The 14,768-nt window shown below is 35.5% G+C and overlaps 1 protein-coding gene across 1 annotated transcript in view; it reads right to left on the reverse strand.

Moving 5' to 3' along the window:
* LOC134746039 (glutathione hydrolase 1 proenzyme-like) overlaps nucleotides 1-5,110 on the reverse strand; it is a 30,482-nt gene extending 25,372 nt beyond the window's left edge. Inside the window, exon 1 of the mRNA XM_063680254.1 lies at nucleotides 5,036-5,110. Coding sequence (XP_063536324.1) covers nucleotides 5,036-5,043 — 8 coding nt within the window. The 5' untranslated portion in view covers nucleotides 5,044-5,110. The remainder of the gene's footprint in view (nucleotides 1-5,035) is intronic.
* Nucleotides 5,111-14,768: the final 9,658 nt, after the last annotated feature.

Here is a 14,768-nt window from a genome sequence, read left to right on the forward strand (position 1 = left end):
GCTATAACAACATATACTAAAAACAGAATAAAATAAATATTTCAGTGGGGCTCCCATACGTTTTTCGCGTAATGGTACGGAACCCTTCGTGCGCGAGTCAGACTCGCACTTGGCCGGTTTTTTTGTTCTTATTTACCTAGGAGGATAAACCCAAACGGAGACGCCAAGTCTGTAATTTTCTGTACAAAAAAATCTGCCGATTTTTGCGGGGGAGGGGAGCGTCAAATGTATACGTAACGTCAAAATAGCCATGTCAGATAAACAATTTTCGACAGAGGGGAACGCCTGTTAATGGCTACTCCGCATCATCCGCATGGTTATATCCTCCTAGGCTAAACCAGGCCAACAGAATAGAGTTAGATAAGGTAGAAGTACTAGTGCTCGACGCGGTACTAGTACTCGTCATTCATACTTTCAATTGCGATAAATAAGATAAGATTACCGTTACTTTCATCGCAACTAGATTTAGTAGATGAGAAATGTTTGTAGCTTTCGCATTTCACACGCCAAATTTAAAATAGAGAACCTATTTTCACTTTATGAATACTATTTGTGATGACGATGTCATGAGCAATCAAATCTCTAAATTATCAAGTGTAGAAGTAAGAATTCGTTGTCCTTTCTATACCGTCCATACTCAAAATTTTCTTAGCTATTTGCGAGTTATTTAAAATACTTCAACGGTAAGTTACGAACATATTTTATAATTGTGTTGATGCTGAACTGATTGAAAACGGGTTTTTACGGTAACATATATTATTGCATGTCGTTAAAAAGAGCAATTACCTACGGTTTATTATTTCAGGAGTTACCGGGTTTTAGTTTTATTGCGTACAACTTTATCTAAATGCCGTCTGCGTTATAAGTTATAATTGATGTAATGCGATATGGGTGTTATCACTCATAAGACGTAACATCAAGGATGCCACTAAGGCCAGCGCCAACCGTCACGGTTAAACACCAGCACCATAATAAAGGTCCCGTATTTCCTTCCGCTACGTAAATGGTTCTTACGTTATAATGTGTAAATGCTAATAAGAATTGTCGACAAGAGATATGTCATTTTCCTTGTCCAAAAGATATCTCTGGCCGTTCAGCGAGGTAATGCCGCCAGTATTTTTGGCACATTTGGTCCGGGCGATAATCAGACTGGGGGGTAATATTGTATTTGTTGTCATTTAGTTTCACTTTTTCGTAGGTTTTTTTAATTTATAAGTAATTTGTATGTTTGATTGTTACTCTAGTTTAAATTTTATACCTACATTTGATTATTAAAAGATGTCGACTTCCTCTTATAACTTCTGAATCCATATAGTGTAAGCAGTGGCGTCGCTAGAATGGGTGGCACCCGGTGCGGATATTCTGGGTGTCACCCCAAAATTCAATAAAAACTGTTAAAATAAAATAATTGTTATTTGTGCAACAAGAGAGGAGTTAGTGTTGAATTAGAGTCCCGAGAAAGCGAAAGATTCTATAACCTCGCTTCGCTCGTGATTCTAAGTTAGAATCTTGCGCGTAGCGAGGGACTCAAAGACACGAGATGTAAAATAACTTTGCTCTCGTGTGACACATATAATTTTTCACCTCAGTAGTGAGAACATATTAAAGGTTAATAGTACATTTCGATGCTAGTGCGGAAAGTATGTCATTACTTCACGAGTACCGAGATATCTTGCCACGAGGCGTAGGCGAGTGGCAAGACTCGGGACGAGTGAAGAATGACATATCCGCACGTGTATCGAACGACGTTTTTTAATACAGTTGCGAAAAAATAAGAAAAGCAACAAGTTTTTCAAATGCATGTTCTATAAGACAGAAACAATTGTAAATATTAAAACATTGTACTATTATTACCTAAATATCGTTATTTACCATTATTTGTGTATCGTATATTTATAAAAACAATATCGAATGTTGCCTTTGGACTTAAACCATTCTTGCAGTAAGAAAATACGCCTCTTCTTTGACAGGCGTTCCGTTCCATTCAGACAACTTATTAAGAACGGTTTTTCAACATTAAAAAATAAACGTGATATAATACTTATAATGATGAAGAGGTAAGTAATAAAATATGAAATATGCATATTTTTCGTATTCTTACATTAACAGTAGGTTTTTATGTTGATTACGACGTTTAAAGGAAACTAATATAAACACTCATCAATAAGTAGTCATGAATTGGAACAAGTATAAATTTAAAAAAATTGGAAAAGTAAAAAGCACTAGTTCGCGAAAACCAACTTTCCGCACGCTAAACAGCCACGAAAAGTAGCACTTTTTGAGCAACTGTATTAAAAAATGTATTTCGAATTACACAGAATAGTACAGAGAAACAAAAAAAAGTAATAAAAGTATGAAATTTAAATTTCTTCCTTAGTGCTTTAATACTTGCAAACTCCAAAATCACGTCATCAAAATTTATACCCAAAGGGTAAAAAAGGGACCCTATTACTAAGACTCCGCTGTCTGTCTGTCTGTCCGTCTATCACCAGGCTGTACCTCATGAACCGTGATAGCTAGACAGTTAAAATTTTCACAGATGATGTATTTCTGTTGCCGCTATAACAACAAATACTAAAAACAGAATAAAATAAATATTTAAGTGGGGCTCCCCTCCCATACAAAAAACTTGATTTTTTGCCCGTTTTTTGCGTAATGGTACGGAACCCTTCGTGCGCGAGCCCGACTCGCACTTGGCGGGTTTTTAATTCTATATTTAACCCCCGACGCAAAAAGAGGGGTGTTATATGTTGGACGGTTGACGCCAATGTATGTCCGTCTGTCTGTCTGTGGCTCGTGGCTCTCAAACAAAGGGAACGATTTCGATGCGGTTTTTTTTAAGTGAAAGAGAGTTTTCTTGCGGCGGTTCTTAGCTATATTTGATAAAAACCGATCCAGCAGTTTGAAGAGCTCAGCTCTTTTCCAAAATGATAAACAATGAAGCTACATCTTGAATCAACTTTGATCTTGTTCGGAGTTCAATACTGAATCTGTCAAGACATTCCAACATGTCCTTTTGAAGTTGCACTGTAAGGGTCGGTGGCACCAAACTGTTTGTCATCGTTAAAGAGTTCGCTAAATTTTATTGTATGGAAAGTTTCATAGTAAACCGCCGCGGCGCGCCGGGTGACGTTAATGAGTCTGTCAGGTGCGGATGGTGCAACTGGCACTAAGTCCAGCACAGGTGAACGTGCCAATTCACCATTCACCATTCGTCGTTTCATTGGAATGCTGTATTCTTCCGATTTTTGTAGAGCAAAATCTATTGCCTCTTTTATAGGATGCATCAGTTTCACTTCAATGAAGACGAAGTGCTTCTAGTTTTATGGCTCTTTAATATCTTTTCTTTTTTGTATGTAATGCAATCTAAGCCTTGTTCATTTCCCTTAGCACATCATTCCAAAAAAATGATAGAAGAGATGAGAAATTGCACACGGCAGGCATAAGGGTTTGTGCAGCTCCTCTGGTGTCAAAATTAGCTTGTTGGTCACATAGTAGGTACTTAATAATCACATCAAATTTTTTGAGAAATCTTCGCAATACATATTATTGTTACATATGTTATATTATTTTATTAGTAGCGGTTGTGAAAATTGGCACAGTTTTTTCGAAATTTTATAGGTGGCACCACTACTGATACGTAGTGACGTATCAGGAGCTCAAAACAGCGGCAGAAGGAAGAACGGAGTGGCGGTTACTCCACCGACAAGAGCCAGGCTCTTAAGAGTTATGATGATGATGACCACTACTGATGTTCATGGTCGGGTGTCACCCCTAAATGGGTGACACCCGGGGCTAGCTACGCCACTGAGTGTAAGTAATGCAATGTTCATTACTTGTAAGTAGTAGTTACATTGTTTTGAAAAAAAAAAAACCGGCAAGTTTCTTGCGCTGGTATCTTCTCGGGTCAGAGGTGTAGGGTTAGAACAGGTGGTAGTGTGCCTGTTTGACATTCATAAGCGCGACACTTAAATGCCTAAATTGAACAATAAAGATATTGATCTTTACCAAGTGTGTTTCGGCTTTTGCCCACGACTTGCGAAAGGAGCCTGATATTCACTCGACTAATTATAATATGTAATTCTAAAAAGTTGGCCTAGGCACTATTTTTTACAAAGGCGACCACCATTTTAACTTTCTAAGCTTCACTTTTATTTAGATCGATGAAATCACACTTATCACCGAATCAACCGAAATTTTGCGGGACCGCAGTTTCATTGCCATAATTATATCATACACATAAATCTCTTATGATGGTGTCGCATAATTAATTAAGCCACCGAGAAACTTTCTGTGTCCGATTAACCCACTGACGGTCACGCTCAGTGGCAAAACGACTTTTATGGGCTCATTACAAAACATTCGTGATTCGCTATAAACTAACCGTAGATGGGGGAGTCCGGGAAACTTGCCCACGTCAGAGACTGAACCATTTTATAAAAAAGTGCCAAAATCAAAATATTTTGATATTATGGTTAATATCTCCCACCTGGACAATTCTCTCGGACTCCCCCTGTTAGTTATTCATAAGGAAAATTTTAACTATAAGTACTTAAAGAACGAGCAATTTTCAAACTCGTGGCTATGTTATTGCAAAATGGGGAAAAGATGGAAAGATGTATGATGAAAGTCGGTTTAGCAGTTTTTGCAGGAACAATTTGGTATTAATAGGTAATGTACCTACCTATAACATTAAGACATACAGGAAAAAGTATTTCCTTTTTAGAAGAAATATCAATCACGTTTTTAAATTCGTCAACCCCATTTATCTCATTAAATTCGATAAATACAAAGTGTAAATTTATTGGATTTATATTATGCAGCCACATAATAATTATGAAGTTCTAATACTTACGTGAAATCATTAAATTTTATTATTTAATTTTATCACTCTTTATAATGCCTATTACAGTATTAATGTTTTAATTTGAACATTTGATAAATAAAGCCTTGTTGCCAAAAACTACTTATTCACAATTTTCCTTGGCACATCACATGTACAAAACAATTGAAAACACATAAATTGTAATCTCACCTAAGCATTGTGGTTTGCAAATAATGCGTCAGGTGTACCGCGGTCGTGCCGACTGACTGAATGGTAGATCGTAATACAAGGATATCTCTACCGTAATTGAGCAAGTCTTTAGAATGTAATAGGTAATACTAAAGTTCCCATATATTCTACGACTCTTCTTTTTCCGCACAAACTCTACCTAAAGCGAGGTTTAGACTACCAAGAACTTGCATGCAATTTACGTTACATTGCGGTATCTGATCAAACTTTTAAATGTAGTTTACCTTAGTAGTCGGCAATGTAACGTAATTTGTATGCAAGTTCTTGGTAGTCTACACCTCGCTTAAGCCTTTTTTGGGTATTTGTAATAATATATAAATTATCTTTGTATGGTAAAGTAAATGCGCGCACCAAGACGAATACGGATCTCTTAAATCATCTCCGTAAATTCGGACCCTATGATTACGGGCCTTAGGAAACTACCAAAAAAGAAAAATCAATAGTTGTCACAATGTTTAGGTACCTACTTAGTTTACTAGATGTTTAACATATATTTTAGATTAATCTTAAGTATTAATTGGTCTAAGAATTTTTTTTAAAGTGACTGACAGGTTACGTAAAATATTTTGCGTTGCATAATTTGTACGATATTAGCATCTCTGTAAATATATGTTTTAATTTAAAATATAGATTTTTTTAAATATAATTGATAAAAACTATTTGTTTTATTGTATTATTGAAGAATTAGTTGGTTTATTTTTTAATTGTTTTTTATAAGGCTTTAAAATTGTACGTATGTATTCGCATATTTTTTTTCGTTAATAACTTAGTTAGATTTTTTTTTGATGGCTCATGCTCACCACTGCTAACTTTTGTTGTTGTTGGCGCATGGAGGAGCGGAAAAGCGGTAACATCGCGAGGGCTTACCTCTGTTACAAGTAAATAATATTAGCAAAGTCATAGGAAAAGATTCACTGTGACCCACGGACCACTGTACCCCACTCTCCCCTACCTATATTTCAAGAAGTTCCGTGAGTACTATCCGTTTAGCTTGTCACTGGTCACTGCTAGCTTAAGTTATCGTTAATGGTATCGAGGCTGCCTTTATATTTTATCAATGAAAATATAATTTTAATAGCTGACTAATATTAGGGCTACAAAATAAAAATAAATTGATTAACAATTGAAAAGGATTTATTTTCAAATTACTTACATGTCAAAACTCTGATTAAAACTTTCACGATTTATACACATTATTAAATTGTAAAATGGGACTTTTACGCGTATTTAAGTTTTAAGGCGAATGTGGAGGCCCCGCGCAAAATCGCATTTTCATACAAACGTAGTCCTCATTTTCCTCTCTGGATATTAACATATTAAAAATATTTTGACACAATTGCCTACGTTTGATTTTACTCGAATTTTTGATTAGGAGCATTAAAAATTTTGTATGAAATCTGTTTTTCGCTCCAAATTTAAAAAATCCAAAAAAGTCAAACGTAGGGGCATAACTATGGTTAATAGGTATACATACAATTATGCAAAAACATTTTCCAATATGTCTATATCCAGAGAGGAAAATGAGGACTACAATCGAATTTAATATACTACGATTACGACTACGTTTGTATGGAGAAGCGGCCGTCCCCTTTCCTCTTAAGTTTTTTTTTTCGAGGACGGCGTTGTCCCCGTGGTCTTGGAGAAGACTGGCTAAATTGACATCAACATCTTCTAGCCGCTTCCGGCTCGAGCGCCATCTTGATAGTTAGCCTCGTGATTAATTCCTTTGTTATTTGCTCATTAATATTGTTTAGTGTTATGTCGATATAGTACGTAAACTAATATGGTGGTGTGCAGTGAATGGAGAATTAATCTTGAAGCACTTTTAACACGTTCAGGCGCGCAGCGCCAGATGGCTTCCCGTACTTTTCTACCGTAGAGACCACGGGCACAACGCCGTCCTCGAAACGTCGGAGGTAAATCTTAAAACTTAACGCGATTAAGTCCCGTTTCACAATTTAATAATATTTACATGTCACTTCAAACATCCATCAACCATCGTTCTGACGTGAAGATCGTTCATTACATAGAAAGTATAGAAATTCAAAGTTTGGTATGCACGGTTTGCTCAATATTAATAGTGACGTGCTTTAAATAAATTTCTTCAACTAAATTTTATAGTAAAAAAATACCATGCTAGGTCAATCTTACAATCTATAATTATTTCCGATCAGTTATTGCTATATTTACAGTTCACTCTTCAGTTTTAGTAGCCTTACCACGAGTTGGACACTGACATATTCGCTAACGTCTGCGTAACTTACTTTCTATACATCTCGCTCGCACTAATGTACGAGATGCATAGAAAATAAGTTACGCACACGCTAGCAAATATGTCAGTGTCAAACTCGTGGTAAGGCTATAGGCACCGTAATACCACCCAACTGTAGTCCAAAAGCTACCAAGTTTGGTCCAAAATAAACTCGAATATCTTCGTTTAAGTGTGAATATTATTTGTATATCGTAGTTCTATGGTAAAATCAAAATCCATACTTAATATTATGAATGCGAAAGTCTGTCTGTTTGCGTGTTACCTCTACACGCTAAATCTACTGAACCGATTTAGTTGAAGTTTGGCATAGAGATAGTTTGATTCCCGGAGAAGGACATAAGATAGTTTTTATCCCGAAAATCATCCCTTAAGAGGGTCAAAATCGGGGTGGAATTGAGATAATTAATGAAATGCCTGATAATTTGTGTAAACAATTAAACAATATGCTCAAATTGAATGATTGCTTTTACACTTTATCCAGGCGCTATTCTTACTCTAGCTGCGGTTACTAAGTCCACGCAGACGAAGTCGCGGGCAAAAGCTAGTATTTTTATAAGTGGAAGAAAAATCTCAGACAAAACCACAAAAAACTGGTATGTATACTTAATCACGTAATAAACTTGTGGCCCATAGTTGCAGTATTGGACTGCAGAAAAGTTACATTCTTACGGTACTTACTTTACTGTTAGACTGTGTAGCATAAATATGCAAACTAGTCGGTAGGATGAATTGCAAAAAAATTACAGAGTTAAGAACTGCAATTGGGCATTTTTTTCTGTAGTGATGCACTGGACTTTTTTTAGGATATGTAAATTTAATTGTGCCCAGAATCATGAGCTGATTCCATGCTCCTAGGAAAGAAACAGTGTCCCAAAATTTTCATACATTTTGCGTACTTATATACCTACTTTCCGCATCACTAAAGAAAAAAATGCCCAATTATATAGTCTTAATTTAATTGATTCCATTGTGTAACGAAAATTAGTATTTTTTTAAGTTACATGCATGTCACCGTTTTGGCGTTACCTGTAAACTTAAGTGTATGACATAGATACAATACAAAAGAGTTCGTAACACAGTAGAATCAATTAAATGTGACAGTCCACGTCAAAAGGGACCTTATGACAGTCGGCGCTTACGCCATTATTAGCGGCGCGCTAATACTAATGCGGTTAGCGGTACTACGCGACGTATGCGCCGACCGCCATAAGGTCCCTTTCCATGTGGACTGTCACAAATCTGGTTGAATTAAGACTCAAAAGGCCTTCACAGTGTACATTTCTCTGCATTTCACCTGGTATACTCTCTATTTAAATACACATAACGATTGATTTCGTAAAGACATTTGCATTTCCCTAAAAACGATTATCTTACACTTACCTACGTACTAAAATATTTTGGTGTTCTCATTTATTGTAATTTCCTTAACGCCCTTAAGGTGGATGTGCTTGTGCGATTTTTATAAAACTTTCTTGGCCTATATTCTCCTATTAAATAGGTATATCAATTATACAATATCCTTGATGATTGGGTGATGTTCCTTTGTCTTCTCAAAAGCAAACCAAGATATTATTAATATCCATTATGAAGAAAAAAAAAAATTCGAAAAAGGATAAAATTACTTGCGTTTTAGCCGACAATAGGTTATTTGACTGTATTTCAAATAAAAATTATTTTACACCATGTATGAAATAAAGCACCAGAAGATAAATAGAGAAACGTAGACAGCAGTTATTTTTAGACACAATTTCTATTTTAAAACGTATCAAACTATAAAGAGTAGGTTATTTGATCGTGACGTCACATGCTAGTGTTTCATATAAATTCCTTAGCAGCAAAATCGTTTTGACAATTCGGGGCAACACGTTGTTTCCGGGTGTTTAATTGTGCTATTCGGAATATAGTTTTTGCGTTTTGTGATTGTGAAGTGTAGAGTGTGTGTGTATAGTATTAGTGTAAACTTATACGTACGTAAACGTAGCAAATAATATTAAATAGTAATTGTGGTCGATAGTAATAAAATTATCAGGAAAAGCTTAACAAGTGCGCCTCGTCAATGTAACTGTGTAAAAAAAAATATTGGCATGGGTATTTGCGTAAGTATAATCTGTTATTATACTTATTATTTTGTCAATTGGTATCTAATTAAATTCATGTGGTTTAAACTTATTTTTGCAAATGTTTATTACTTGTAGATTATAACTTCTAAGAATCCGTTATCCGAGTTGTAGAAATTAAAAGTCTACACCCATAGTATAAGCAGTATTATCAGTATTATGCACTTATGCAGGTTACTATCAAATGAAGGGCACTAGTAAAATTTTATAATTCGTAACTCTGTGATGCTAGTCTTTTTAACAAATTGATTCATAACAATCATAACAGTTGAATATTTAAGAAAATATTTATAGATTAGTTGAAATCTCTAGGTGCTAAACTGAATCCGCGTCGATTGGGCAGTAGTTTGGACAACTGAACGGTTTTTTGGGTTGTGAAACAACCCAAATACAAGATGATTTTGCTAGCTTTGCTAGACTGTATTTTCTTATTTATAAGAAATACCTAGTTAATATAAAGGACCATTGGGCAACTTTGCATGGAGCTTGGTCCAAAAACCAACAGTAATGAGAGTTAGGACATTAGAAAGGTATTTCTATGTACCCACTTCATTTCGTTCTATGGGTACCAAGCGGAATTCCATTGCAAAACTGAGATATTGGTATTTTAGTCAAAATGTCGTCACCCTTATTACCTAGGCAATAAAGTCCAAGTAAATAAATCAATTGCGGCAGGGCAGATGTTCGCGCACCGCCCGGCGAGCGCGGCGAATGGTTTGACCGATCGAAGGAACCGGTATATGCGCATTTCTCTATTAAAACTTCAGTTCTGCAATGGAATTCAACTTTGTGTCCATATCCATACTAATATTATAAATGCGCAAGTCTGTCTGTCTGTGTGTTACCTCTTCACGCTTAAACCGCTGAACCGATTTAGTTGAAATTTGGCGTAGAGATAGTTTGAGCCCCGGGGAAGGACATAGGATAGTTTTTATCCCGAAAATCATCCCTTAAGAGGGTGAAAAGCGGGGTGGAATCATGGTGGAATTGAGATAATTAATGAGTTACCTAATATTTGTGTGCATATTATGCTCAAATTGAATGATTGCTATAAGACTTTCTCCAGGCGCTATTCTTACTCTAGCTGGGGTTACTAAGTCCACGCACAGACGAAGTCGCGGGCAAAAGCTAGTAATGAAATATAGTAGATAAAAAGACCTATTAAATGAGATAACTCTCAACTCTGTTGGTTTTTGGACCATTTTGAGGCAAAGTCCTTTCTTAATTGTTGTATTTCACTGATGGAGTATTATGTCAATATCAGTTTTGTGATTATTACTACATATTGCACCTTTTAAACATTACATCGGGCAAAGAATACCACAAATATCGTAAAAGAGGTATTGATGGTATTGTCTATACTTATGGCTTTCCATCAGAGAAACCGTCCTTATGGTTCATCTGCAATAAAATAACTTAGTTTAATGGACATTACGTATAGATACTCATATCAGAGACAAATTGATAATAAAGACAAAACAAATGTGGTCTATGCAAAAACTCCTTTCTAAAGAAAAATGAATGAATGAATGAAATGAATGATGTGAATGATATATCATTGTTGTACATGTGACATTTATTTAGCCATTTAATACAAACTAGGATGCCAATCTCTTATGGCAGAATTGTTGCAAAAGTGACCGTTTTCAGCTTTAAATAATAGTTCCTAATCTCTCCGGTGGCGCTAGTTAGGCTCTGGGACATGAGTATAACATGAACCATATAAGGCAACAAATAACCCGGCCAAATTACGTAGGTTGTTTTTGGTAGTATTTCGGTGTATGGTGGCGCCGCCTAATTACTGTTTTTTGATGGACACTTTTCATACATAGAGATTTGGCTCCTTTATATGGCCTCCATGATACAAACAAAGATTCATTGATTTTATGAGTAGTCTAGAATAAAATCGTGCCTCCGGGTTCGACAGCTGAAGAAGATAAAGCTATGCCAATGTCACTATGTGTTCTGTCGTATTTTCGGTTTCGGCCGGGCCGGGCCGAAACTTACGAAATGGTACGTACTCGTACTATGAAACATGAAACTAAACTATGTGACAAATACCAAAAGTTGGGGAATAAGTAGGACAACAATATTAATATACTGATTTATGTATACAGAAATTAATTAATTTCTTAGAAAACACAATTGCCCTAATGAGGGCGCCACTGGACGGTCGACGCAGTAACATGTGTATTAAAGCGGTTTTATGACATTTTTTCAACGATTTTAACAAGTCTACAAAACTTTAGGTTTCGGCAAAAATAGTTATTTTCGATACAAGTTGCGAATTACCTATTCGCACGTGTATCGAACCCTTATATGGCCCTTTAAACTTTCGACATATGCACAAAAAGTGCACTTTACGCACTAGTGCGAGAAAGTAGCACCATATGTACTGTAAAACATGTTTCGGTCGGACACTATCGGATAGGTAATGTACACATCCCCATCTACCTTAGATGTCAAGCTTGTTAAAGCACGAATTTGTCTTGCGACTTTACAAGTGCGAACAATGAATATTTAATCACAAAATATATAGTGGCGCCATCTACAACAATTGCAAAGACCGCGAGTTTGTACAGATACAGAATTGTAATGTCTTTATTGTTAAATTGTGTCAGTTTAGCTTTATAATTAAATAAAGTCTTATTTACTATACGTTAAGTATTACAAACTGCATGTTCACATGTGAAAACCATCCCGCAGTCTAACTTTGGCAAGGACATTTAAGTTTTAAATGTTATTAACTATGTTTCTTAACACTATAACTATTATACTAATTGCTTTAACCTTCATTCACGCCCTGAAAGCAGCAGTATCATTTTACAATCTAAATAAAAAAGATATGCACAAGCATCATTAGGTATAACGTTCAGTCAAAATTTAAATATCTTAGGGCCACTTGCACCATTTCACTAACCGGGGTTAACCAGTTAAACCGGGAGTTACCTTGGTTACCAGTGCAATTTGACACTGGGTTAACGGGTTAACCCCGGGTCAGTGGGATGGTGCAAGTGGTGCTTAGAGGGCCTGCTCGTTGGCGTTATATATTATTGCTACCACATATTGGTAAAAATATATGTATGCATACATATAACGCTCCGGCGCAAATATATCTTTTGCAAAATTCGAGCGCTGACACAACATATTTTGACATGAATATTCTAATGAATGGTAACTATAAATACTCATATTAGTGTGGCTCATTATATTGCTGAACTAACGTAGAAGAAAAAATGCAGATTATAAGTACATAATACCTCCTTAGATTCATGTTTCTGAACACATTCCAGGCCTCTCCTAAGAGTTTTCAAGAACTTGACAGCTTTGATAGATGCATCTTGGTGCTGCCACCTAGATTAAGGGTCAAGTTATCCCCTACACTTCTTTTATAGTATCCTAACCAAACTGACGACCCGGGTAATATTACTATCTCTTTCACTCTTGGGGCATTTCACGTCAAGCGGGCAGCAAAAAAATTGTCAGGGTCTGGATTTTGTTCATAGTTGGATTAATTGGACCTATATGTGAACAAAAAAATTTGGCATCATTACTTTTTTAATATATTGCTTCGTTAAAAATTTATACGCATTTGAAAAAACTACAAAATTTGAGGAACGGATTTTTTAAAAATTATTATTGCAATTCTTTCAATGGATTTAATTATAACTAAATAGTGATTATTTGAGAATATTAGTTGATTTCTTTGAAAATTTATAAAAAAAGTTTTTTTTATCTTTTTATCATATAACAAACCGGAAGTTAGTATTAAATATCTTTTTTTTTCCAACTTCGCATTTTTTTATTTTTTTTATTTTTACACAATAATGTAGCTTATGGTGTACTAATGTCCTATAAAAATTTTTATAATGGCATCTCGATTGGTTTTGAAGATTCATGAAGTAATTCGAAAGTACTGCGCGACGCTCCGTACTGAGCGGTAGTTCTATGTGGCAGTCTTTAATGGCCAATTACGGGTTTTTTTACTTTTGCGTAACGGAATTAAAGCAATAAACAATATTTCATCGGATAAGATGTATAAAAGCAAATCATGTATTATTCAATCGTGCCTTGTAGCGCTATCACTGATCAACCATATCTTGGAACTGAAAACAAAACGTTTATGTTTTAACAAAACGCTAGAGGTAACTTAATAACTATAGCTAGGTTTAGGCGGGGTATGTCACATGCTTAAGAGGTCACTTTCGAGTTAGGTCACGTTCTGAGGACGTCACTTTCTGTACGTCACATTCTGAGTTCGTCACATTCTGAGTACGTCACTTTCTGAGAACACCACTTTCTGAGGCCCTCGCTTTCTGAGTTCGTCACTTTCTGAGTACGTCACTTTTATAGCAAAGTAATATTTAAGCGTATACCTGCATTAACAATGGATACCAGCATTCATAACAGCTGTACGGCATACGGCCGTTTTTATGCCGTACAGCTGTTATGATTGCTGGTATCCATTGTTAATCGAACTCAGAATGTGACGTACAGAAAGTGACGTCCTCAGAACGTGACCTAACTCGAAAGTGACCTCTTAAGCATGTGACATACCCCGCCTAAACCTAGCTATAGTTATTAAGTTACCTCTAGCGTTTTGTTAAAACATAAACGTTTTGTTTTCAGTTCCAAGATATGGTTGATCAGTGATAGCGCTACAAGGCACGATTGAATAATAGATGATTTGCTTTTATACATCTTAACCGATGAAATATTGTTTATTGCTTTAATTCCGTTACGCAAAAGTAAAAAAACCCGTAATTGGCCATTAAAGACTGCCACATAGAACTACCGCTCAGTACGGAGCGTCGCGCAGTACTTTCGAATTACTTCATGAATCTTCAAAACCAATCGAGATGCCATTATAAAAAAAATTATAGGACATTAGTACACCATAAGCTACATTATTGTGTAAAAATAAAAAAAATAAAAAATGCGAAGTTGGAAAAAAAAAGATATTTAATACTAACTTCCGGTTTGTTATATGATAAAAAGATAAAAAAAACTTTTTTTATAAATTTTCAAAGAAATCAACTAATATTCTCAAATAATCACTATTTAGTTATAATTAAATCCATTGAAAGAATTGCAATAATAATTTTTAAAAAATGCGTTCCTCAAATTTTGTAGTTTTTTCAAATGCGTATAAATTTTTAACGAAGCAATATATTAAAAAAGTAATGATGCCAAATTTTTTTGTTCACATATAGGTCCAATTAATCCAACTATGAACAAAATCCAGAACCTGACAATTTTTTTGCTGCCCGCTTGACGTGAAATGCCCCTCTTGCTACGACCATGT

Source organism: Cydia strobilella, chromosome 12 (genome assembly GCF_947568885.1).
Source record: "Cydia strobilella chromosome 12, ilCydStro3.1, whole genome shotgun sequence".
In the NCBI taxonomy this organism is placed as follows: domain Eukaryota; kingdom Metazoa; phylum Arthropoda; class Insecta; order Lepidoptera; family Tortricidae; genus Cydia; species Cydia strobilella.